The sequence below is a fragment of the Salvelinus alpinus genome, chromosome 4, assembly GCF_045679555.1.
Source record: "Salvelinus alpinus chromosome 4, SLU_Salpinus.1, whole genome shotgun sequence".
NCBI lineage: Eukaryota > Metazoa > Chordata > Actinopteri > Salmoniformes > Salmonidae > Salvelinus > Salvelinus alpinus.
In genome coordinates this window covers 40,595,603-40,619,977 of record NC_092089.1, presented here as the reverse complement: position 1 = coordinate 40,619,977, position 24,375 = coordinate 40,595,603, and the positions used below count along the sequence as shown (strand labels likewise).

The window sequence follows — 24,375 nt, the reverse complement described above, 5'->3', positions numbered from 1 at the left end:
TCCCTCCAACCTTTGTGTACATCCCTCCAATTTGTGTCCAATTTATACTTCCATTACCTTAACTATTTTAGACAGCTGAAGCAAGCATGCACATTTTCTTCAGGAAATGTACCATATCGGATGACCAGCTGTTTTACCAGTTACGAGTCTTCTTAGCAGTGTCACATTTATAACTCTGGCTTCCTGGTTGTGTGTTCTAGGTTGAGTGCCAGCAGCCGTATCGCCCATCTCCTTCCAGAGGAGCAGGTGTACCTGAACCAGCAGAGTGGCACCATCCGCCTGGACTGCTTCACACACTGCCTCATTGTCAAGTGTGCCCCTGACATTACAGTAAGTCGGGTCAGTCTATCCCCCCCTTAAATTACTCAGAGCCTCTGGAGTCAGTCAACCACAGTTGTAACACCTACAGGACGCACCTCCCATCTTCTGTTGCAAGTCTTCTCTCTGGGTCGGATTCTCACACAGATTAAGCCTAGTCCTGGACTCCAGCTATTTCATTGGAGAATTTAATTTGGGTCAGAGAAACTTGCCCAGAGGGTACACCATCTATCTATGTGGCAAGTGCAACATTATCCCTCTAGGTGTTCTAACGATGTGGAGTCAACCTTGAAGGTGGTCCGTGTGTGTTAGTTAACCATCTCTGAATCTTCTCTGTCTCCTGTAGTTTATTGACACCCTGCTGGGGACCTTGGTGAAGGAGCTGCAGAACAAGTACACTCCTGGCCGGAGAGAGGAGGCCATCGTCGTCACCAGGAGGTTCCTGCGCTCCGTGGCCAGGGTGTTTGTCATCCTCAGCGTCGAGATGGCTTCGTCCAAAAAGAAAAAGTATGAGTGCCAAATCTAGATTGAGCTCCATTTTCCTGTTGTACAGGGCTAGTCCTTTAGTTTAGGTGGTTTTAAAGGACTGGACTAGTCCTTTAGTGGATTTAAACACAGATTGTATTTGTCTTGTACTCCTCCCCACTCCTAGGTGAATATATACATAGCAGCAAGGACTGATTTGATACTTCCAGTTGTTTACATCTAATCTCCTTTCTCGTTGTTTCTTCCAGTAACTTCATCCCCCAGCCCATTGGGAAGTGCAGGCGTGTGTTCCAGGCCCTGCTGCCCTATGCGGTGGAGGAGCTGTGCAACGTGGCGGAGTCTCTCATCGTGCCTGTGAGGATGGGCATCGCCCGGCCCACCGCCCCCTTCACCCTGGCCAGCACCAGCATCGACGCCGTGCAGGGCAGCGAGGAACTCTTCTCTGTGGAACCGTTGCCACCGAGACCCTCCCCAGACCAGTCCAGCAAGTGAGTGGTTTTACTCTGCATTCGCACAGACCGACATGCAGACCGTGTTTTCCACCCCAGCTCTGTTGATTTGGAGGTCTTTGACCTTCCTCTGGGGAAAATATATCTTGGGAAACACTTCTGCAATTTATATATTGGTTTAAAGTGGCTGGATTTAAACATTGGCATTGTTAACTCAAATGGTCTTGTTTGCCTGTATGTCAGTTCTAGTCAGACTGCATCGTCCTACATCATCAGGAACCCCCAGCCTCGCCGCAGCAGCCAGTCCCAGCCGGTCAGAGGGAGAGACGAGGAGCAGGATGACATTGTGTCTGCTGACGTTGAAGAGGTGAAGAGTCTAACTAGAAAAGGAACATATCACTTGGGGGGGGGGGGGAGCAAAGATCAAAGTTTTGGGTGTAATCAGGGCTGCTGTCAGTTTAATTGGAATTTCAATTTACTTCTGAGATTGACTGAATTAAAATGGAATTGAGCCCAACACTTGATTGTCATGTGCTTTCTCTGTACTGATTCCCAGCTGTCTACCTCTGTCTGTGGCAGGTAGAGGTTGTCGAGGGCGTTGCCGGGGAGGAGGATCACCATGAAGACCAGGAGGAACAGGGAGAGGAGAACGCTGAGGCAGAGGGACAGCATGATGAACATGATGAGGATGGTGAGAACCTAGACTGGACTCCATCTTTTTTTCTACCACTAATGTGGTAGAATAATACAATCTTTCTACAAATGATTAACAATGATGATGATGGCGGTTGAAGAGGGTGATGTCCTTTCCTCTCTAGGAAGCGACATGGAGTTGGATCTGCTGGCTGCCGCGGAGACAGAGAGTGACAGCGAGAGTAACCATAGCAACCAGGACAATGCCAGCGGTCGGAGGAGTGTTGTCACCGCAGCAACTGCTGGCTCCGAAGCAGGTATTAATAATTCACACCATTCTTTTGTTTTCACATTTTAGATTAAGTCCTTGTCATTTTAGTTGAATTGAAATCCCTGGTTAATTTTCTTCTGTGATGTGGCCACTGGCCAGCCACCCGTCTAAATGACCTCATTTAACGATCCTACATGAGTTCTAGAGACTGCTAAATGGAAATTGCTTTCTGCCTCACCACCCTCTTTAATATTTAGTTGCTGTTCAGGCTAACTAATTATTTTTCTGTCACATTATCACCAGTCTTGACTGGTCGTCACACCAGCCAGTAAAAGGGAAGAGGCCCTTTTGATACAAAAACAAAACGTTCCTTTTTAGGTCACATTGTTCTTACCACTGTTGACAACATGGCTTAAGACTGCGGACAAACTAGTCTACTACTAGGGCTTATTACTCCATGAGTATCATTACTCAATACTCAATGTATTTCATTTGCAGGAAGTAGAATGTCCCTGGCTTTTCAAAGTGTTGGTATGGGCTGTTTTTTACTACAATGCATAAAATGTCAGGGCTAGAGTGACATTTTTGAGGTGCACACATAGCTTCTCCTAAGGAGGTCTCACAGTATTGCCCTCCATCCTTACACATCACCATGGTTCTCATCAACTAATAATGTCTTACTCCCAAGTCTAACTGTCTTGTTGGCGTTTCCCCCTGAATAACAAACTAATCACTATATCTTTAGTCTTGCTAACTGGTGTGGGGTTCCCCCCTGGTGTTCATCTCCATTTTGCCTTTCATTCTTTGTTTGTGGTTGTAATTGCGTTTGAAATGGCAGGAAATATTTATAATTATGGTGTCTCATCCCCTCAGACACTAAGATCACTCAGAAATAAGACAAACAATAGAAATAAAAACCTATGATGGAACCAATGCCCTGGGCCCAGTTTTTCAGCGTGATCGATCTGGATTTAGCCCATCAGATTGGATTAAATGCATAGCTGGAAACAGAATGAATAAAACAAGTCCCCATTTTTAAAGTCAATGATTTGTCTGTTCACTAATTTCTATTTCTATGTGGTTATTCCTATCCTATAGGTGAAATCAGATAACTTTCGAAAAACTGCGCCCTGGTGTAACTGGTACTTTAGCCTAATTTGAACAACACGAAGCAGCGTTGTTTGTGCTGAGTTGAGCCTCTCAATGTAGCGTGGTAGCTAGCTAGCAGTGGTGATATCTGGTCTTGTGGAACACTAACCTGCACTCCTGCTACCTGGCAAGGTGAGCAGCCGCTCAAACTCCTCTCTCCTCTGTTTCCCCATCCCTCCTCTCCTCCTGTTCCCCTTCCTCTTCCCATCCCTCTCCTCCAAGGTGCCAGCAGTGTCCCTGCCTTCTTTTCAGAGGACGACTCCCAGTCCAACGACTCGAGCGACTCAGACAGCAGCAGCAGCCAGAGCGACGACGTGGACCAGGAGACCTTTCTATTGGACGAGCCCTTGGAGAGGACCACCACCGCCTCCCACGTCAACAGTGCTGCCCAGGCGCCACGCTCCATGCAGTGGGCCGTACGCAACACCCCCAGCCAGAGAGCCACGGGCAGCGCCCCCTCCAGCTCCTCCACCCCCGCTGGTCAGTACTAATACTACTACAAGCACTCCCATATGGACACATCCAAGATGGACTGCATTAGGACAGTCTTGCAATGATTTAAAATGTCCTTTGTCATTCTATCGCAAGAGCTTATTGGACTGAGTCAGTGGGACGTTTTTTGGTGTCATGTTCTGCTGGGTACTATGTTGGTGAGGTCTGTCTGTGCTGACGCTCATGTCTCTGCCCGGCAGCGAGCTCCACAGGTCTGATCTACATCGACCCGTCCAACCTGCGGCGCAGCAGTGCCATCAGCACCAGCGCGGCCGCTGCGGCTGCAGCTCTGGAGGCCTCCAACTCGTCCAGCTACCTGACGTCAGCCTCCAGCTTAGCCCGGGCCTACAGCATCGTCATCAGACAGATCTCTGACCTGATGAGCCTCATCCCCAAGTACAACCACCTGGTCTACTCCCAGTACCCTGCTGCAGTTAAACTCACCTACCAGGACGCTGTCAACCTGCAGGTGACACAGACCCACATACAGATCACATTGCGGGGGCGGCAGGTAGCCTAGTGGTTAGTGCGTTGGACTAGTAACCGAAAGGTTGCAAGATCGAATCCCTGAGCTGACAATGTAAAAATCTGTTCTGCCCCTGAACAAGGCAGTTAACCCACTGTTCCTAGGCCGTCATTATAAATAAGAATTTGTTCTTAATTAACTGACTTGCCTAGTTAAAAAAAGGTAAAATACAAATTTGCATTATGTTACCTACCAATGGTCACATGTTGGTGTCAACAAAGTGGTTCTGGAAGTATTTTATATAGTAATTATTCTGTTGTACCTATGGGATAAGAAGCCACAACTTTCTGAATCAAACTGATTTGATGAGATTGACTTTTACACTACACAAGTGTTATTGACGATCTGACTGAAACAACCTTATCTGTGTGTTAAACCACCAGAACTTTGTTGAGGAGAAGCTGATCCCTACGTGGAACTGGATGGTGTCCATCATGGACTCTACAGAGGCTCAGCTGCGTTACGGCTCGGCCCTGTCCTCAGCAGGCGACCCCGGGCACCCATCCCACCCCCTCCACGCCTCGCAGCACTCTGCCCGCAGGGAGCGCATGACTGCCCGTGAGGAAGCCAGCCTCCGCACCTTGGAGGGACGCAGGTCTGGGTAAAATAAGTGTAACCCAAAATAGGAGAATAGAATGCTTTATTTGCAATCAGCAGTGTTTCATAGGCCCCCACTAGTTTCTAATTGTTTATGGATTATATTTCAAGTCACTATCTGTGCTGACGTGTGTTTCTTCCTCCCAGACGTGCGGCCACTCTGCTGACAGTGCGTCAGGGGATGATGTCAGCGCGGGGAGACTTCCTGAACTACGCCCTGTCTCTGATGCGTTCCCATAATGACGAGCACTCTGACGTTCTGCCTGTGCTGGATGTGTGTTCTCTCAAACACGTGGCCTACGTCTTCCAGGCCCTCATCTACTGGATCAAAGCCATGAACCAGCAGACAACTCTAGACACAACACAGATGGACCGCAAGAGGTACTGACTCCCCTGGAATGGATGGACATGTTTACACTGACTCTTTCTCTACTGTCTTTTCTCCATTCCTCCATGGTTCCTCACCTCTGACCTTGGCTTCTTCTGCAATGCTTTTTGAGAAGGACGTGAGGAATCAAGGAAAGCCTAATTGAAGGAGCCACTGACTCACATTAGAAAATGACCCGCATGTCAAATATTCAGTGTGATTTAACTCTATTCGTTTACCACACAGGAGCCGAGAGATTCTGGAACTGGGACTGGACAATGAAGATTCTGAACATGAGAATGACGAGGACACCAATCAAAGTAAGTTAATCGAAATATGAATGATATGCTTTTATATTTGTGTGTGCTGTTTGAAGTGTTCTCATACAGTTGTCTTAACCTATTATTTTTCATCTGTTTGACACCAAAAAATATATAAATTCTTCACATTTCCAAACAGTACATTTTATGTTTTCCAACGGGGCTATACATCTGGGTGAGGTTTTCTCACCTGAGTAGCCTCGTTTCACTGCCACTAATAGACTTAAACCATCTAGTGTTAATCGAAATAACAACACAATGTTAAATACAGGAAACCTAGTCAAATAATTAACATCCAATCACATTAACCATTACTCTCTCGCAGGAAACCTTCACTCTTGCGCAGACATTTAGAAATGAAACGGGCAATTTGAAAAATACAGCAAGTTGAAAAATACAGCAAGTTTTCTTGAGCGAGAATAAAGACGACTTTCAAGTAGTAAGACATGTATGAAATCAACATATACCATTAATAAGAAGGGGCTAGAAGCGTCTTATATGGTGACCTACTGAGTGGCTAGGACAGGCAAGCACCATACTATTGTGGAGGACTTAATTCTTCCTGCTGCCATGGATATTGCTGGGACAATGCTGGGGGAAAAGGCCCAGAAAAACTATACAGACAATGCCTTCATCAAGCACTGTTTCACGACGCATCAGTGACATGGCAGGAGATGTTTTGAAACAATTACTCCTTCGTTTACAAGCCAGTGAATTATATGCGTTACAGCTGGATGAGTCAACAGATGTGGTGGGCCTGGCTCAGCTCCTGGTATTTGTCCGTTACATTTATGGGGGGTCAATTAAGGAAGACATCCTTACGCAAACTACCGGAAACCAGGACATGAGAGGATATTTTTAAGGTACTGGACAACTTTGTGACATCAAATGGACTTTGGTGGTCAAGATGTGTTGGTATCTGTACAGATGGCGCAAAAGCCATGACAGGGAGACATAGTGGAGTGGTAATGCGCGGGCGAAGCAGTTGCCCCCGGCGCCACTTGGGTACACTGCAGCATCCACCGAGAGGCTCTTGCTACCAAGAGAATGCCTGACAGCTTGAAATATGTTATGGACACTACAGTGAAAATGGTTAACTTTGTTAAAGCAAGGCCCCTGAACTCTCGTTTATTTTCTGCATTATGCAATGATATGGGCAGTGACCATGTAAAACTTTTACAACATACAGAAGAAGTGCGCTGGTTATCAAGGGGCAAAGTATTGACACGTTTTTTGGAATTGAGAGACAAGCTTAGTTTTATTTACTGACCATAATTTTCACTTGTCTGACCGATTGCATGAGGCCAGTCGTGTTACAAACTCGTCATATCTGGGTGATCGGAATCTAGGATTACAGGGACTCTCCGCAACTATATTCAATGTGCGGGACAAAATTGAGGCTATGATTAAGAACTTGGAGCTCTCTTCTGTCTGCATTAACAAGGACCACACACAGGTCTTTCAATCATTGTATGTTTTTTTTTTGTGCAAATGAACTCCAACTTATGGAAAATGTTGAATGTGATATAGTGGAGCACCTGAGTGAGCTGGGTGCCCAATTACGCAGGTACTTTCCCGAAACGGACACTCAAACTGGATTCGTTATCCCTTTAATGGCCTGCCTCCAGTCCACTTACCGATATCTGAACAAGAGAACCTCATCGAAATTACAACAAGCGATTCTGTGAAAATTGAATTTAATCAGTCACTGCCAGATATCTGAATAGGGCTGCGCTCAGAGTTTCTTTCCTTGGCAAATCGCGCTGTTAAGACACTGATGCCCTTTGCAACCATGTCCCTCTGTGAGAGTGGATTCTCAGCCCTCACTAGCTTAAACTAAATACAGGCAAAGACTGTGTGTGAAATGATTTAAGACCGACCCCCTCCAATACAATCCAACATTGCAGAGTTATGAGCATCCTTTCAAGCACACCCTTCTCATTAACCTGTGGTGAGTTAGTCACAATTTTTGATGAATAAGGTTTTATATGTAAGATGGTTAAATAAAGAGCAAAAGTATTGATATTATTTGTGCCCTGGTCCTATAAGAGCTCTTTGTCACTTCCCACTAGCCGTGTTGTGACAAACTGACTCATGTTTAATCAATTTATTGTATAGTGTGTGTGTGTGGCAGGCTTACAATGATGGCAAAAAACAACATTTGAGAGTGCCCTGACCCTAATGCTAGAGGGGGTACGCAGCTAGAGGTTGAATGTTTGAAGGGGTACGGGACTATAAAAAGTTTGGGAACCACAGGACTAGACCATTCCAAAACTTAAAATGTGTTGCTTTTTTGCCACTTTCATGTAGACATGAATGTGTGTTTTGGATCATTATCTTGCTGCGTGACCCAGCTGCGCTTCAGCTCACAGACGGATGGCCTGACATTCTCCTGTAGAATTCTCTGATACAGAGCAGAATTCATGGTTCCTTCTATTAAGGCAAGTCGTCCAGGTCCTGAGGCAGCAAAGCATCCCCAAACTATCACACTAACACCACATGCTGTGCTTCCACCCTGCATCCCACTGCGGGCTTGCTTCTGAAGCTAAGCAGGGTTGGTCCTGGTCGGTCCCTGGATTGGGAGTCCAGATGCTGCTGGAAGTGGTGTTGGAGGGCCAATAGGAGGCACCATTTCCTCTGGTCTAACTTTTTTATATATCTCAATGCCTCAGGGCAGTGATTGGGGACATTGCCCTGTGTAGGGTGCAGTCTTTCGGGTGGGATGTTAAACGGGTGTCCTGACTCTGGTCACTAAAGATCCCATGGCACTTATCGTAAGAGTCCTGGCTACATTACCTGTCTGGTCCTCAGAGTTGCTGTATATATTCAGAGCCGTATCCCTGTAATGCTTAGAGAAGACCTTATGTCAAGTGTTATTTTAAGTGTTGTGGTTGTAAGTTCACTTGGCACATCTAAAGCCTTTTCTTTTGGTGTTGCTACAGGCCACCAAGTGCTAACAGTCAGTATCAAAAATAAAGGTCGACCGATTATGATTTTTCAACACCGATACCGATTATTGGAGGGCCAAAAAAGCCGATACCGATTTAATCGGGCGATTTTTATTATTTTTGAATTTTTTTATTTTATATATATTGTTGTAATGACAATTACAACAATACTGATTTAATACGTATTTTAACTTAATATAATACATAAATAAAAATCAATTTAGTCTAAAATAAATTATTAAACATGTTCAATTTGGTTGAAATAATGCAAAAAAAAAAGTGTTGGAGAAGAAAGTAAAAGTGCAACATGTGCCATGGAAAAAAGCTAACGTTTAAGTTCCTTGCTCAGAACATGAGAACATATGAAAGCTGGTGGTTCCTTTTAACATGAGTCTTCAATATTCCCAGGTAAGAAGTTTTAGGTTGTAGTTATTATAGTTATTATAGGACTATTTCTCTCTACCATTTGTATTTCATTACCTTTGACTATTGGATTTTCTTATAGGCACTATAGTATTGCCAGCCTAATCTCGGGAGATGATAGGCTTGAAAACATAAACAGCGCTGTGCTTCAAGCATTGTGAAGAGCTGCTGGCAAATGCAGGAAAGTGCTGTTTGAATGAATGCCTGCTGCTGCCGACCACCGCTCAGACTGCTCTATGAAATGTCAAATCATAGACTTAATTATAATATATTAATCACACAGAAATACGAGCCTTAGTTTACGGATTTTACTATATTAATGACCTATCATTCGAAAACAAAATGTTTATTCTTTCAGTGAAATACGGAACCGTTCTGTATTTTATCGAACGGGTGGCATCCCTAAGTCTTAATATTGCTGTTACATTGCACAACCTTCAATGTTATGTCATAATTATGTAAAATTCAGGCAAATGAATTACGGTCTTTGTTAGGAAGAAATGGTCTTCACGCAGTTCGCAACGAGCCCGGCGGCCCAAATGGCTGCATATACCTTGACTTTGCTTGCACAGAACGCAAGAGAAGTGACACAATTTCCCTAGTTAATATTGCCTGCTAACATGAATTTCTTAACTAAATATGCAGGTTTAAAAAATATATACTTGTGTATTGATTTTAGGAAAGGCATTGATGTTTATGGTTAGGTACATTGGTGCAATAACAGTGCTTTTGTTCGCGAATGCGCTTGTTAAATCATCACCTGGGGCCTGTTGCACAAAACTAGGATAAGGGATTAAGCCAGGATATCTTGGTGATCCTGGCTCAATTGATCCGTAATCCGGTTGCACTAAAGATGGATAGGGGGCAGGAGGATATGTTATGGTATAAATTACCATGGAGATTTATTCTGTGGAGCTAGCCTGCTCCAGACCAGGCTAAATTCCAGGATCTATTTAATCTCATCCCTAATGTCAGTCAGCAGTCACCACAAATGGAAACCAATAGTTATTTCACTGCTCACTATACATTGTTATCACATATAACTAGACCCACTGTTATTATTTAAACGTTTGTGATCATTAATTTCAATGATTTTGGATAAAAAACGATTTTTAGATGATGTTGCTATCATTAGATAATTTACAGTTTCCCATAGACTATAAGGCTATATATAAAATGATAGAATATTAGGGCCACAGAGGGGAAAAAAACACAAGTCATAATATTGTAACCAGTTGTTTTAAAGGAGGACAGTTGTTAAAATGACAGATGTGGGGCATTTCGTGAAATTGTACTTCAGTATGGTTTCATAAACAAAGACATGCTGATGTGCCAGAATATTAAGTATCACATTGTCATAAGTATCAAAACTGTAAAAACAATATGTAGCTTTTCTGCAGAAAGAACCAGCCTCATAAATTTATGACTTTATCCTTTTTCTTCAGTGTGGCCCTAGTACTCTGTCATATAAACAAATACACATTCCATATGAATATAAAAACACAATGTGTAACATTATGTTCCTTTATTGAATAAGGACAAAACAAAGCAGGTAAACCATCAGCTCCTTTCGAAACTGAAGTCACAGTGACTCTACAAGATGGAAAGCACAGAATCCAAGCATATTATACAAAATGATACATACACATTCAAAGGTCTGTATATAACACACCCTGCATGTCTGCACACTAAAATAAATGCAGGACAAATCCATACACATCAACTGAACAGACAAATGAATGGATGCAGTAGCCTCCCTGCAGCCTTGTATTACACACAGTATACCGCACAAACATCATAAGAGGCCAAATTCGTCAAAAAACGAACCCAAAAAAAACCAAATTCCTCTGCCACCGCAGGACATATTTAACCAAAATTGAAAGCACACATACTAACTAAAATAATTCAACACATATTGGTCCCTCAGCAGCCGACCACTGTCGTCATCAGGGAAGATTGCCGGATTGTCCCAGTCCATGGCTGGTGGCACTCTGGGGGCCCTCTCCTTCCTCAGGCAGGCCACATTGTGGAGGACAGCACAAGCCACAGTAATATCACATGCCCTAACAGGGCTGACCCTTAATTTGTGAAGGCAGTGAAAGCGTGCCTTCAGGAGGCCAAAGGTCATTTCAACTCTGGCCCTGGTCCTGGCATGGGCATGGTTGTAGGCCTGCTGTGCTTCCTGGGGGTCTGTGAAAGGTGTCAGGAGAAAAGGCTGGCAGCCATACCCCCTGTCTCCCAGCAACACACCAGAGAATTCACCTGTCAACACAAAATCTCATCATTACTACCTCATAAACACAGTGATATTCTTGACACAGCCATGATGGTTATAAATAGGGGTTGTGTGGCTTACCTTGTGATAGGCACTGATAGATTTCAGAGGCCCGAAAGATTCTGGAGTCATGGACTGAGCCAGGCCATTTTGCCACAACATTGCTGATCACACAGTCAGCATTGCAGACCATCTGAAATCATAAGATGAGGAATATTACACCAATCAATGCACATCACTGGCAATGCAGAGTGTTCGTCAATGGACAATATCAAAAAGTTATGTTCACCTGAACATTAATGCTGTGAAAGGATTTCCTATTCACAAAATCGGCCTCATGGGCACCTGAGGGGGCTTTTATCCTTATGTGTGTGCAGTCCACTGCACCAATGACATTGGGGAAACCTGTCACACAAAGTAATGAGTATCCTACTATGTGTTAACAGTTGTCCTGTAATTTGTAGATCCTCTTACCTGCAATCCTATAGAACTCCTCTTTGATGTCACAGAGTCTTCTGTGGCCAGGGAAGGAGATGAAGACATCTGCTAATGCTTTGATAGCCAGACACACAATTTGCCGCACTCCTTATTGTGCGGCAAATTGTGGCCTTGTTCAGCTGTTCTGCATCCCCCACTGAGTACAGGAAGGCTCCACTAGCAAAAAAGCGCAAGGCCACACAAACCATTTGCTCCACACTCAGTGCATGGCTCCGTGCAGTGCGGTGCTTAATCCTGGGACCCAGTAGTCTGCATAGATACCTGATGCCATCTGCAGAAAACCTGTATCTTTCATATAGATGGTCATCAGGGAAGGCCAGTGGGTCCAACCGGTCCCTGAAGACCCTTTCTCGCCTGAAGGCTCTCCTCAGCACAAGTGCTTCTTCATCCACCACATCTCGCACGAATGGGCATGCCATTGTCAGAGCAGAAAGGAACACACAATTTTGGGCCGTCATATAGGCTAGTGGCCACACCTGGTGCTGGGGGGGTGGGCAAAAGAGGGCGATGCCTTATAACGATGACTTGGTTGTACTGATTGCTGGGAAAATAAAAAAAACCTTACAAAGATGCCACCGTCCTGTGTGCTCACAATAAGAGCTCATATGTCATGGCTCACTTGACTTTACGAGAATATACCTAATTTTTATTTTGAGCTGTGTCATCTTCTTGGAGCTGGGGGAGGAAAGAAAAATAATGATTAATACATTTGTGTTACAGTTAGCATACAGTGTACATTGAAGGCATATCTCACCTCCCTCTCAAGTTTTTTTATTTCAAGGTCCAGTTTCCTAATTGTCCTCTTTTTTTATTTCGGACTCCAGTGCAAGATTTTCCATCTTTTTCTTCTTGTACTGAATGTCTATGTCTGCCAGTTCTATTTGGCGCCGGAGGTGGTTGCCATACAACTTTCTGATAGCTTGTGAGCTCTGTGAACACAATACAATTAGCGCAGCTGGAATTTGGCAGGATGTGGTGTCCTTTTATTAATACGCACTATGTTGCCAGGCTGGTTTTCCCACTGTATAGCATCTGGGTCCTGTAAAAGAAATTAGATTTTTTGATTTTGATGAGGACTCCTCACCATTGTAGAGTAAATAGTACTTTCACAGTCTTAACATGATACCTCATGCCTTCTGGAATCCAGAGAGATGGTCTCCTCCTCATCATCGTCTCCATCATGTGCTGTTGCTGCTGCACTGGGGCCTTCACCCTATCACATTTAATCGGATTCATATTGAAGCTAGTAGACAAGACATGCCAGGCCTACAGTATGCCTTTGATGGAGTACTCACTGGATCAGCATCGTCTGGTGCTTGTGCTGGTGGCTCTAACAGGAACACAGTGCTGCCAGACACTGCAAGGCAATAGGTAAACCAAAGTCAGACAGTCCAAATTAATTCAATATGAATGTGGTTGTATCCCATGTAGAGATGGAAGGACATACCTTGAATGAAGCGGGTGGCATCTTGGGAGGAACCTATGCTCGTCTCTTTCCCCCCAGGGATCCCCTCTAAGACGGGCCTGCCTTTATTTAGCTCCAAGGCCATGTCCTCTGCTGGGGTAAGGTCAGCCTTTGGTGACCCACCACCCGTGCCTTGTCTGTGGGTATTCTTTTTCACTGCTAAAACAGTACAGACAATGTGTGAGCAGGCACCTTCTGGGTACAATATATGCTTGTGCTTTGTTAAATATTAGTCAGGGACCATACCATTCTGCAGAATGTTCTTGTATTTGATTTTGACCTGCTGCCATGTCCGTTTTGGCCCGTTCATGTTTAATCTACACACACACACACACACACACACACACACACACACACACACACATTTAATGGAGTCACACTGCAAAAAATTACTTGGTATTTTTGTCTTGTTTTCAGTAAAAATATCAAAAAATGTATCATAGCTTTATACAGTGTGATGGAGTTACTTTACACAATTTCACTCATATCTGCAGTGCATTTCAATTAAAAATTTAACCGTTTCATAATTACAGTACAACTGCATTTTTGGAGATGTGAATTAAATATTTGAATTGTAATTGTGATGTTTCAGCGGAGCGGTGAGTGTGTAATTGTGCACTACTTACGCATTCAGGCGGTCTGCAATACTTTGCCACGCTTTTTCTCTTTGCTTTATCACTGTGGCGGTGTTGCCTTTCTTCTTAATTATATCTTTTACCTCCTCGTATGCCTCCATGAGGATTTGTGCTTCCGACGGGGAAAAGTACGCGGCTCTAGTTGCCATGGTAAATCAGTTAATCTGTGATCTGTGGCGGGGTCTATTTGAGTGAGCCGTGAGCGCGCACCTATCCAGGATTGGTTTCACCTGGCTTAATGAATCCGTGTCTGCTCATCCTGGCTTGGTCTTTGTGCAACCAATTAAGCCTGGACGCACATGTTTTGGCTTCATTGAGCTCAGGTGAGTCATTTATCCCGGATGTCTTAATTCTACTTTTGTGCAACAGGCCCCTGTTTGGCGAAGTAAGCTGTGATTCGATGATAAATTAACAGGCACTGCATTGTTTATTTGCAACGCAGGACAAGCTAGATAAACTAGTAAAATCATCAACCATGTGTAGTTAACTAGTGATAATGTTAAGATTGATTTTTTTTTACAAGATATGTTTAACCTCTCTAGGGTACGTGAGATGGTGGCGTCCCACCTCTTCAACAGCCAGTGAAACTGCAGGGCGCCAAATTCAAAACAACAGAAATCCCATAATTAAAATTCCTCAAACATACATGTATTTTACACCATTTTAAAGATACACTTGTTGTAAATCCAGCCACAGTGTCCGATTTCAAAAAGGCTTTACAACGAAAGCAAACCAAACGATTGTTAGGTGAGTGCCTATTCACAGAATAACACAGCCATTTTTCCAGCCAAAGAGAGGATTCACTAAAAGCAGAAATATAGATCAAATTAATCACTAACCTTTGATCTTCATCAGATGACACTCATAGGACTTCATGTTACACAATACATGTATGTTTTGTTCAGTAAAGTTCATATTTATATCCAAAAATCTGAGTTTACATTGGCGCCTTAGGTTCAGAAGTTCCAAAACATCCTTTGATTTTGCAGAGAGACACATCAATTTAACAGGAATACTCATAATAAACATTGCTAAAAGACACAACTGTTTTGCGTGGAATTTTAGAAGCACTTTTCCTTAATGCAACCGCTGTGTCAGATTTCAAAAAAGCTTTACGGAAAAAGCAAACCATGCAATAATCTGAGTCGACGCTCAGAGCCCAATCAAGACACAAATATATCCGCCATATTATGCAGTCAACAAAAGTCATAAATGGCATTATAAATCTTCACTTACCTTTGCTGATCTTCGTCGGAATGCACTCCCACAAGAAATGTTCGTTTTGTTCGGTAATGGCCATCATTTATGTCCAAATAGCTACTTTTGTTAGCGCGTTTGGTAAACAAATCCAAAGTCACGAAGCGCGTTCACTAAAAGCAGACGAAATGTCAAAAAGTTCCGTAACAGTCAGTAGAAACATGTCAAACGATGTATTGAATCAATCTTTGGGATGTTTTTAACATATCTTCAATAATGTTCCAACCGGAGAATTCCATTGTCTTCAGACGTGCGATGGAACAGAGCTCCCTCTCGTGAACGCGCATGGTCAGCTCATGGCAGACCTTACTCATTCCCTTCTCCTTCGGCCCCACTTCACAGTAGAAACATCAGACAAGGTTCTAAAGACTGTTGACATCTAGTGGAAGCCTTAGGAAGTGCAACATTACCAATATCCCACTGTATCTAAAATAGGAGCTGAGTTGAAAATCGACCAACCTCAGATTTCCTACTTCCTGGTTGGATTTTTTCTCTTTTTTGCCATATGAGTTCTGTTATACTCACAGACATTATTCAAATCGTTTTAGAAACTTCATAGTGTTTTCTATCCAAATCTACTAATAATATGCATATATTAGCTTCTGGGACTGAGTAGCAGGCAGTTTACTCTGGGCACCTTATTCATCCAAGCTACTCAATACTGCCCCCAGCCATAAGAAGTTAATCAACCTACCAGGGTGTTTACAAACACTACAGGAACAAGATCATCCACATGTCGTTCACATTTTTACTAATCCTGTAGAACTTTGTTCTAAAGCTATATCCGTGCCCATTGGTATAGTTTTGGAATGGGTGGCCAGTAATAAACTGGTCCTGAACATCTCTAAAACTAAGAGCATTGTATTTGGTACAAATCATTCCTTAAGCGCTATACCTCAGCTGAATCTGGTAATGAATGGTGTGGCTGTTGAACAGGTTGAGGAGACTAAATTACTTGGCGTTACATTAGGTTGTAAACTGTCATGGTCAAAACATATAGATTCAATGGTTGCAAGTTCTTACTGTGGAATGCAATGTTTGGTTTTCGCCAGGCATAATGCGACCCATGTCGTCCAAAAAGTTATACTTTTGACTCCTCTGTCCATAGAACATTCATTCTTAAGGTTCTTTTTGGCTAAATTGAGTCAACTTTTTGGATGAGATGGGTCCCATTTTAATGTCTGGCGAAAACCAAACTCTGCATTCCACAGTAAGAAACTCCTACCAACGGTCAAGCATGGTGATGGTTTGGGGATGCTTTGCTGCCTCAAGACCTGGACGACTTGCCATAATAGAAGGAACCATGAATTGTGCTCTGTATCAGAGAATTCTACAGGAGAATGTCAGGCCATCCGTCTGAGTTGAAGCTGAAGTGCATCTGGGTCATACAGCAAGAACATGATCCAAAATACACAATCAATTCTACATGAAAATGGTTACAAATTGTACGTTTTGGAATGGCCTAGTCAAAGTCCAGACCTAATCCCAATTGAGACGACATTGTGGCAGGACTTGAAACGAGCAGTTCATGAAGCCACAAATGTTGCTGAGTTAAAGCAGTTCTGCATGCAAGAATGGGCCAAAATTCCTCCACAGCGACGTGAGAGACTTAACAACTACAGGAAGCATTTGATTGCAGTTCAAGGTGGCACAACCAGTTATTGAGTGTAAGGGGGCAATTACTTTTTCACAAAGGGGAATTGGGTGTTCCGTCACTTTGTTAACCAAAATGTGTACTTATTTTAATTATTTGTAAGCACAGGTTCACTTTATCTAATATTATCTTGTAGTTGAAGATCTGATAACATTCAATAGCGAAAATCAGAAAAGGGGCAAATACTTTTTCACGTTACTGTAGGTCATGGCTCTCCAAACCTGTTCACGGAGAGCTACCCTCGTAGGTTTTCACTCCAACCCCAGTTAAGTAACCTGATTCAGATTATCAACCATCTAATTATTAGAATCCGGTGCTTGTGATTACAGTTGCCGTGAACCTACAGGACGGTAGCTCTCCAGGAACTGGGTTGAAGAGCCCTGATGTAGTTGTTTGAACTATGTACTGTCGTTTTTTGGTCAGTCTTTCCCAGTGGTCTTTTGCAGTGTTGAGAAATGCAGGGAAGCAATGCTGACCTCTCTCCCTCTCAGGTTCCACGCTCCAGGATAAGGAGGATGACCCGGTCCCTGCTGAGATGGGACAGAACCACCCGTTCTTCCGGCGCTCTGACTCCATGACCTTCTTGGGCTGTATCCCCCCCAACCCCTTCGAGGTCCCCCTGGCTGAGGCCATCCCCCTGGCAGACCAGCCTCACCTCTTGCAGGTTAGCACATGTCTTTCATTTGCACTGACCAGTATAGGTTGTTATCAATAAAACGTCACAATACTGTGCAGAGCGTTACGGTCCAGCTCGACTAAAACCATTGACAACTACATGCTGTTAAGGGGTTGTTAAATGTTATAGCTATTTGGTTTTAATACCATCACCTTGGAAGAGCATAGTCAGAACTACACAGTTCAGATTACTCCACATTTAGCTCTACCATCAGAGTTATACAGCAAGTAACTGCATGCATTCATGATCAGTCAACGTCAATTGATCATGTATTTTCAGATTCGTGAAGGTAGCCTATCATTTGGCATGTAGCTAGCTAGCTAAGTTTCCCTTAGCTTGCTTCATCAGAGGTTAGGCTTTTGGAAGAGCTTGACATCGGCAAATCCTTGTCAAATTGTCATTTGGACTACTGTCTTCACCTCTATAGATGCCAAGCAAATGAAACGATAGAGACTTTTAGTTTATCCTCTGAAAGTTGGCTTGTTAACTAGCCATATTGATGTCATCTGTTATTGGCTAGCCAATTTGACGGTCCATAAATCATGTCTGTCAGCAGCAATTGCGAATAAACACCAAAAAATGTTAAAGGGTTAATGTTAGCTAACTTCACTAAGTAGGTCTGTGTTGGTTGGAGAAAAAAGTACATTAGCTCTACTTAGCGCTATGTTTAGCCAACTGTACAAAGTTTGTACCTGTGGCTTGCAAAGTAAGTCATTATCAGCTAACAATAGGCTTACGTCGGCAAATGCGCCCTTCTGCTGCTTGACAGGCACAGCCTACAAAGGATGGTGAACCTAAACCACTCATACTAATCAGGTGTGTAGTTCACTTATAATTCAATTATCCAATTAATGGTGGCCAATATTGAGATATTGTGAGTCTACCTTCACGTATCTGAAATTACATGATCAATTGATGTTTACTGATCATGACAAGCATGCAGTTACTTGCTGTATAACTCTGATGGTAGAGCTAAATGTGGAGTAATCTGAACTGTGTAGTTCTGACTACTCTTCAAGGTGATGTTATAACTATTTGGTTTTAATACCATTTAACAACCCCTTAAACGGATTTTAGTTGTCAATGGTTTTAATGGAGTTGGGGGTCTCCTTGCCCCCCAGCAGGCAAATATAACACTCTGCATCTTATTGTGACATTTTATTGATAACTACGTATAAGAGGGAATTTCTATTAACTTCTTACGGTTGAAATCCTGCTAACGGGATCGATATGACAACAGCTAGTGGAAGTGCAGGGCGCCAAATTCAAACAGAAATCTCATAATTAAAATTCCTCAAACATACAAGTATTTTACACCATTTTAAAGAAACTTGTTAATCCCACCACAGTGTCCGATTTCAAAAAGTCTTTACGACGAAAGCACACCAAACGATTATGTTAGGTCAGCAACTAGTCACAGAAAAACACAGCCATTTTTCCAGCCAAAGAGAGGAGTCACAAAAAGCAGAAAGAGATAAAATGAATCACTAACCTTTGACACTCATGGGACTTCATGTTACACAATACATGTATGTTTTGTTCGATAAAGTTCATATTTATATCCAAAAATCTCAGTTTACATCCGGTGATTTTGCAGAGAGCCACATCAATTTTCAGAAATACTCATGTTATACATGGAATTATAGATCCACTTCTCCTTAATGCAACCACTGTCAGATTTCAAAAAAACTTTACGGAAAAAGCACACCATGCAATAATCTGAGTACAGTGCTCAGAGACCAAAACAAGCCATACAGATACCCGCCATGTTGTGGAGTCAACAGAAGTCAGAAATAGCATTATAAATATTCACTTACCTTTGATGAACTTCATCAGAATGCACTCCCAGGAATCCCAGTTCCACTAAATGTTTGTTTTGTTCGATAAAGTCCATCATTTATGTCCAAATACCTCCTTTTTGTTCGCGTTTAGGTCACAAATCCAAATTCATGAGGCGCGAGCACTAGGTCCAGACAAAGTCAAAAAGTTCCGTTACAGTTCGTAGAAACATGTCAAACGATGTATAGAATCAATCTTTAGGATGTTTTTAACAAATCTTCAATAATGTTTCAACTGGAGAATTCCTTTGCCTTTAGAAATGCAATGGAACGCAGCTAACTCTCACGGGCGTGCGCGAGACTGAGCTCATGGCACTCTGCCAGACCTCTGGTTGAAACAGCTCTCATTCTCTCCCCCTTCACAGTAGAAGCCTCAAACAAGGTTCTAAAGACTGTTGACATCTAGTGGAAGCCTTAGGAAGTGCAATCGGACCAAATTTCCACTATCTTGGATAGGCAATGAGTTGAAAAACTACAAACCTCAGATTTCCCACTTCCTGGTTGGATTTTTTCTCAGGTTTTTACCTGCCATATGAGTTCTGTTATACTCACAGACATTATTCAAACCGTTTTAGAAACTTCAGAGTTTTCTATCCAAATCTACTAATAATATGCATATATTAGCTTCTGGGACTGAGTAGCAGGTAGTTTACTCTGGGCACCTTATTCATCCAAGCTACTCAATACTGCCCCCCATCCATAAGAAGTTAACAAAGTGGAATTCAAGTGACATGTGCAGGTGAAGTCCTAACGGGCTCCCAAAACAGCCTGTTCTGCACAATCCTCAATGCAGTGTTACGACAGTAATTATGTTAAAACACAGCTATAGAGCTTCTTTGCCTACTTATAGCTTTATGGAGCAAGCTGTGCAATCTACTCTAGAAGTCAATAAATCCACCACTACCAATACGTTGCTAAACTCTGTTTTTTAGTTTGTTACAATAATATGACACTGCAACTTATTTTACATTTTTCTACCTCCCAGCCCAATGCAAGGAAGGAGGATCTGTTTGGCCGTCCTAGTCAGGGCCTGTACTCGTCCTCATACACAGCAAGCAAAGGCCTGGCCGAGGCCACCCTGGACCGCAGCTGCATGGAGGTTAACATGGGCTCCTCTCAGGTATACATAACGCACTGCCCGCCCTGACAACACACCAGCCCTGCTCTAATTCTCTTATCATGCATCCTTCCTTTATCCCTCATCCCTTCAATAAACATGCATCCTTCCCACATTCCCCCCTTCCCTCCTTTCTTGAAAGAATCACTGGTCTAACATGACTGGATTGGTGAAAGCAATGCAATGGAAACTGGAAAGCTTGCTAATGGCAATCCATGCTAGATCAGTGATTAGTACTCCATGGAAGGAAAAAGAGGAAGGAAAGATGCATCAAATTATTGGAGCAGGGCCAGTCTTCACAGTACATTTCCATCCTAAAAAAAAACATTAATTATTGCACCATTCACTATAACCACAGCTGTGTTGTCCCCATGGATCCCACAGATCCTACCCACTAAGATGTCCTACTCAGCCAACTTGAAGAACGTGATGAGTATGGAGACTAGTCAGCGCGGCCGAGAGGACCAGCCCATGGACCAGGAGCTAGTGGCTCCAAAACCAGGTCCCTCACCCCACGACCTAGCTGCCCAGCTGAAGAGCAGCCTCCTGGCTGAAATAGGCCTCACTGAGAGTGATGGACCCCCACTCCCTTCCTTTAGGTATGGTACACGTGGCTAGTAAATAAATAAATTCCATCTAGGTTTGCTTTCTCAGTTCGCTCTCGATTTGCTTCAGTAAGGAAACAATGAATATAGTTAGGTTATATAAATAAAAATGTTCCTCACTCAATTCTCTCCCTCTCTTTGCCTATTACAGCTGCTTATGTAAATGCTCCTTACTCTCCTGTCTTTGGTATTAACAAGGATGTAACATCGTTGTGCCTTCGGCGTTCTCTAGACCACACTGTAATATTAACCAGGAAGTATATCATCTCTCTGTCCTCTCCAGACCCCACTGTAGTTTCATGGGGATGGTGATCTCCCATGACATGCTGCTGGGCCGCTGGCGTCTGTCTCTGGAGCTGTTCGGACGCGTCTTCATGGAGGACGTTGGAGCAGAGCCTGGATCGGTATGCACACTCAGGGATTGGTGTTTAAACACTTATATTTAAAGTTTTTCTCCAACCTCAAACCATTAATACAATGAAATCCACAAAAATATACAGCTAGACACAAAATAAAGAAAAATACCATTACCAAGATGATCGGCTAGAAAGTTTGAATTGCCTGGCTGGGCCGTTGAACAGCGCATTGATAATTCAAATGGAACTGTTAAAAGGGTTTACCTGTGGATTATCGTGAATAACTAATGGCTATCAACCAATCAGAATCCCGGATCCAAATGTAAGTTTTTATTACAGTAGACGAGTCACTAAGGCACTACAGCTTTCTGTCCCCAGATCTTGACATACAAACATGTAATGAAGAAAAGTACAATTACCAAGATGAGATCAGGACTAAAAAACAATCTGTTAAACATTAAAAACTGTTGACGATCTAGCCAGACATTTAATCCTGTCTGTCTGATCCCGTCCCCAGATCCTGACCGAGCTGGGGGGTTTTGAGGTGAAGGAGTCTAAGTTCCGCCGGGAGATGGAGAAACTCCGTAACCTCCAGTCTCGTGACCTGGCCCTGGAGGTGGACCGTGACCGTGACCAGCTGATCCAGCAGACCATGAGGCAGCTCAACACCCACTTTGGACGGCGCTGCACCACCACACCCATGGCTGTGCACCGCGTCAAGGTCACCTTCAAGGACGAGCCGGGCGAGGGTAGTGGCGTGGCCCGTAGCTTCTACACGGCCATCGCCCTGGCCTTCCTGTCCAATGACAAGCTGCCGAACCTGGACTGTGTGCAGAGCGTCAGCAAGGGCATGCAGGCCAGCAGTACGTGTCATCACGATTACAACTCAAGTATGACATTGAGTATGAAACTACTAGCGTCAATTTATGAATTACTTAACTCAAATGGCAGTTTAACATGGTGGTGGCGATAACTTACTACTACCACCACTCTGGGGGAAGCAAGAGGAATTTCAGAAGAGAACAGAGATATATATCTTTCCTAAAGTCTCCCTCTGTGTGTAGATCTGATGCAGCGGCTGAGGAACAGAGACCGGGAGAGGGAGCGGAGGAGTGGAGGGCTCCGAGCCGGCTCTAGGAGAGACAGAGACAGGTGAGACATACCTCCCTGCCCACCAACCCTGTGGTTGCTGTGGGCTATTAGGACATGTTGCCTTTCAGAAAACATTTGACCATCTGTTAATGTGTTAGGCTGGAGTTACACAAAGCAAATTTAGTTGCAGTTAGAGGTCGCAAGTGACATCTCAAGCAACTTTGCTGATACACGAAGTAACTCAAAAGTGATTGAAATTGTGTGCAACAGCCAATCAAATTGAAGCTGCATTGTCATATGGTTTGAGAAGTCGTAACTCACCTAATGTCATCTGCTGCAGGACATCATGATTTCACTAATGAATTGTTTATCCAACCGCATGGTTATTGTATAAGAATGGATTTGGACAAAATGCTGGCTGTACAATTTAGCTAGATAGTCAAAATGAAAATGTTATTTAGCTAGCTAGCAACGAGCTAACCAAGCTAGCAATGAACTAAGCTAGCTAGTGCAGTTCACATTTTTAGTTGAAACTGGTCTGAGAGGTCTGGGTTCACTTCAAAAATTACATTTATTGACTACCAAACCATGTACCTTAACCATGACTTCCCATAATGCCAATATTTATTTACAGCTCCCGTTTGGCTAATGTCTCTTCTACCAACCTTGATCGCGGTTCCCGCAGCACTGACAGCTGTGTTGACATGACAACTGGGTCGGAGTTCCGAACCTTCAAATGGATCATGTGCGAAGCATTCATTTTGATTGGCTGTTGCTTGCAACTAGTGCACGAAGTTGAATTTTTGGGAACTTGATGCAACCACGTTGTAGATTAATTACTTATCAGTTGCTGGGGGTGTTACACAAAGCAATCCAAATGCAACATAGTTTGAAAGTTGTAACTATAGCCTTATACATCTCACCACTGAAAAAAAATATATATATTTACACTACTGAGCTGAGCCGAGCCTAGCTGACCTGGTTACGCATCCACCATAGTTTCTGGCCTGCACTGCATTGTCTCACGTCGGATAACATGGCGGCCGTCTGCACTGATCTGTCTGATCTCGCAAACACTCATGGGATAGCTAAAAAGAAGTCCGGCTACAATATGCTGTCCTAACATTCAAAAATATTACCAAGGTGACATTGTTCACTGAACCCCCTTTCATCCTCGAGTCAGTTAATCTTACCAAAAACTATAAACCTGTAGCTAATGTTTAACAAAAATGTAATGAACAAGTCTTCACTACCTAATTCTATATCTAGGGAAGGTGTATTGTGGTGGTAGAATCCGTATTTATGAAATTCTATATGTGTACGAACATTTCTAATCAATCCATATGAAAAGACAAGGATGCTGACACCAGTTCACACACTCAATGCTGAATATTCCCTCTAGCTCTAGCAATGCACATGAGTTTTCATGATATCTGTTCTGCTGTGATTAGCACGCCGAGTTCTACAGCACAGCAGACTGCTCTCCAACGTTATCGCGTTGGCCAAATGTTACAAAGTAGCGAGGCACAATGGCAGCTGTCAATCAGATGCATGCTGATTTCTTAGAACAGTTCAATAACTTTGGTTCTGTACTTCATCAACAAGCTGTTAAACTAGCTACTGTATGACCATTCAAACAAGCTTGTACTGGGCTGTTAGCTGGAGCATGGTTTGCCGTAGTAGCCAGTGCGTCATAGCTACCGAGAGCGGAGCGATTTTCAGAATTAGGAACTACTGTTACGCGGATGAGCAAAATCCAAATTTTATAGATGAGTTCCACGTCCTACAAGACCGATCGGTTGAGGGACCAGCATTACGTAGGAGTGACGCGATCTGGCGTAAGACAATGGCCTGCACTGGCCAGTTTGGTTCGGGTCGGCACGATGGTGTAGAACGTTTGAGGGCGCTAGTTAACCTTCCCTTCTGTG

At 43.3% G+C, this 24,375-nt stretch overlaps 2 protein-coding genes across 34 annotated transcripts in view; one reads left to right on the top strand and one right to left on the bottom strand.

The window, feature by feature from the left end:
* Positions 1–24,375, top strand: part of LOC139573527 (E3 ubiquitin-protein ligase UBR5) — a 49,137-nt gene that overhangs the window by 20,638 nt on the left and 4,124 nt on the right. For 8 of the 30 annotated variants that reach the window (XM_071397073.1, XM_071397059.1, XM_071397060.1 and 5 more), the window contains 18 exons: positions 201–339; positions 665–825; positions 1,053–1,292; positions 1,497–1,620; positions 1,833–1,944; positions 2,048–2,203; positions 3,529–3,786; positions 3,999–4,267; positions 4,708–4,925; positions 5,069–5,302; positions 5,535–5,608; positions 17,255–17,427; positions 20,263–20,397; positions 20,779–20,993; positions 21,283–21,403; positions 21,873–22,257; positions 22,420–22,507; positions 23,082–23,192. In XM_071397073.1, the coding sequence (XP_071253174.1) occupies positions 201–339; positions 665–825; positions 1,053–1,292; positions 1,497–1,620; positions 1,833–1,944; positions 2,048–2,203; positions 3,529–3,786; positions 3,999–4,267; positions 4,708–4,925; positions 5,069–5,302; positions 5,535–5,608; positions 17,255–17,427; positions 20,263–20,397; positions 20,779–20,993; positions 21,283–21,403; positions 21,873–22,257; positions 22,420–22,507; positions 23,082–23,192 (3,213 nt within the window). The remainder of the gene's footprint in view (positions 1–200; positions 340–664; positions 826–1,052; positions 1,293–1,496; positions 1,621–1,832; positions 1,945–2,047; positions 2,204–3,528; positions 3,787–3,998; positions 4,268–4,707; positions 4,926–5,068; positions 5,303–5,534; positions 5,609–17,254; positions 17,428–20,262; positions 20,398–20,778; positions 20,994–21,282; positions 21,404–21,872; positions 22,258–22,419; positions 22,508–23,081; positions 23,193–24,375) is intronic. The other 22 variants (XM_071397070.1, XM_071397062.1, XM_071397066.1 and 19 more) reach the window with 17 other exon arrangements.
* On the bottom strand, positions 10,469–14,354 carry LOC139573532 (myb/SANT-like DNA-binding domain-containing protein 4). 4 transcript variants are annotated; one of them, XR_011674618.1, is made up of 12 exons: positions 13,844–14,350; positions 13,464–13,534; positions 13,200–13,376; positions 13,048–13,109; positions 12,879–12,965; positions 12,750–12,791; positions 12,507–12,681; positions 12,392–12,427; positions 11,729–12,293; positions 11,544–11,659; positions 11,336–11,447; positions 10,469–11,241 (listed from the first exon to the last, which is right to left on the bottom strand). XR_011674618.1 is itself a non-coding variant. In XM_071397089.1 (7 exons), exons 1-7 carry the CDS (start codon positions 13,999–14,001, stop codon positions 12,544–12,546), a joined length of 735 nt encoding a protein of 244 aa, XP_071253190.1. In that variant the 5' UTR covers positions 14,002–14,354; the 3' UTR covers positions 12,396–12,543. The 4 variants fall into 4 exon arrangements, 1 of the variants encoding a protein (XP_071253190.1); XR_011674620.1 differs by lacking the exon at positions 12,750–12,791 and having other exon boundaries at positions 13,844–14,353; XR_011674619.1 differs by lacking the exon at positions 11,544–11,659.

Bases quoted from the DNA above. Each gene is read 5' to 3' on its own strand.
- LOC139573532 (XM_071397089.1), bottom strand. From the start codon at position 14,001: ATGGCAACTAGAGCCGCGTACTTTTCCCCGTCGGAAGCACAAATCCTC. The intron at 13,535-13,843 runs GTAAGTAGTGCA...GTGTGTGTGTAG, and splicing joins ATTGCAGACCGCCTGAATGC to ATTAAACATGAACGGGCCAA. The intron at 12,966-13,047 runs GTGAGTACTCCA...TAAATGTGATAG, and splicing joins CACCAGACGATGCTGATCCA to GGTGAAGGCCCCAGTGCAGC.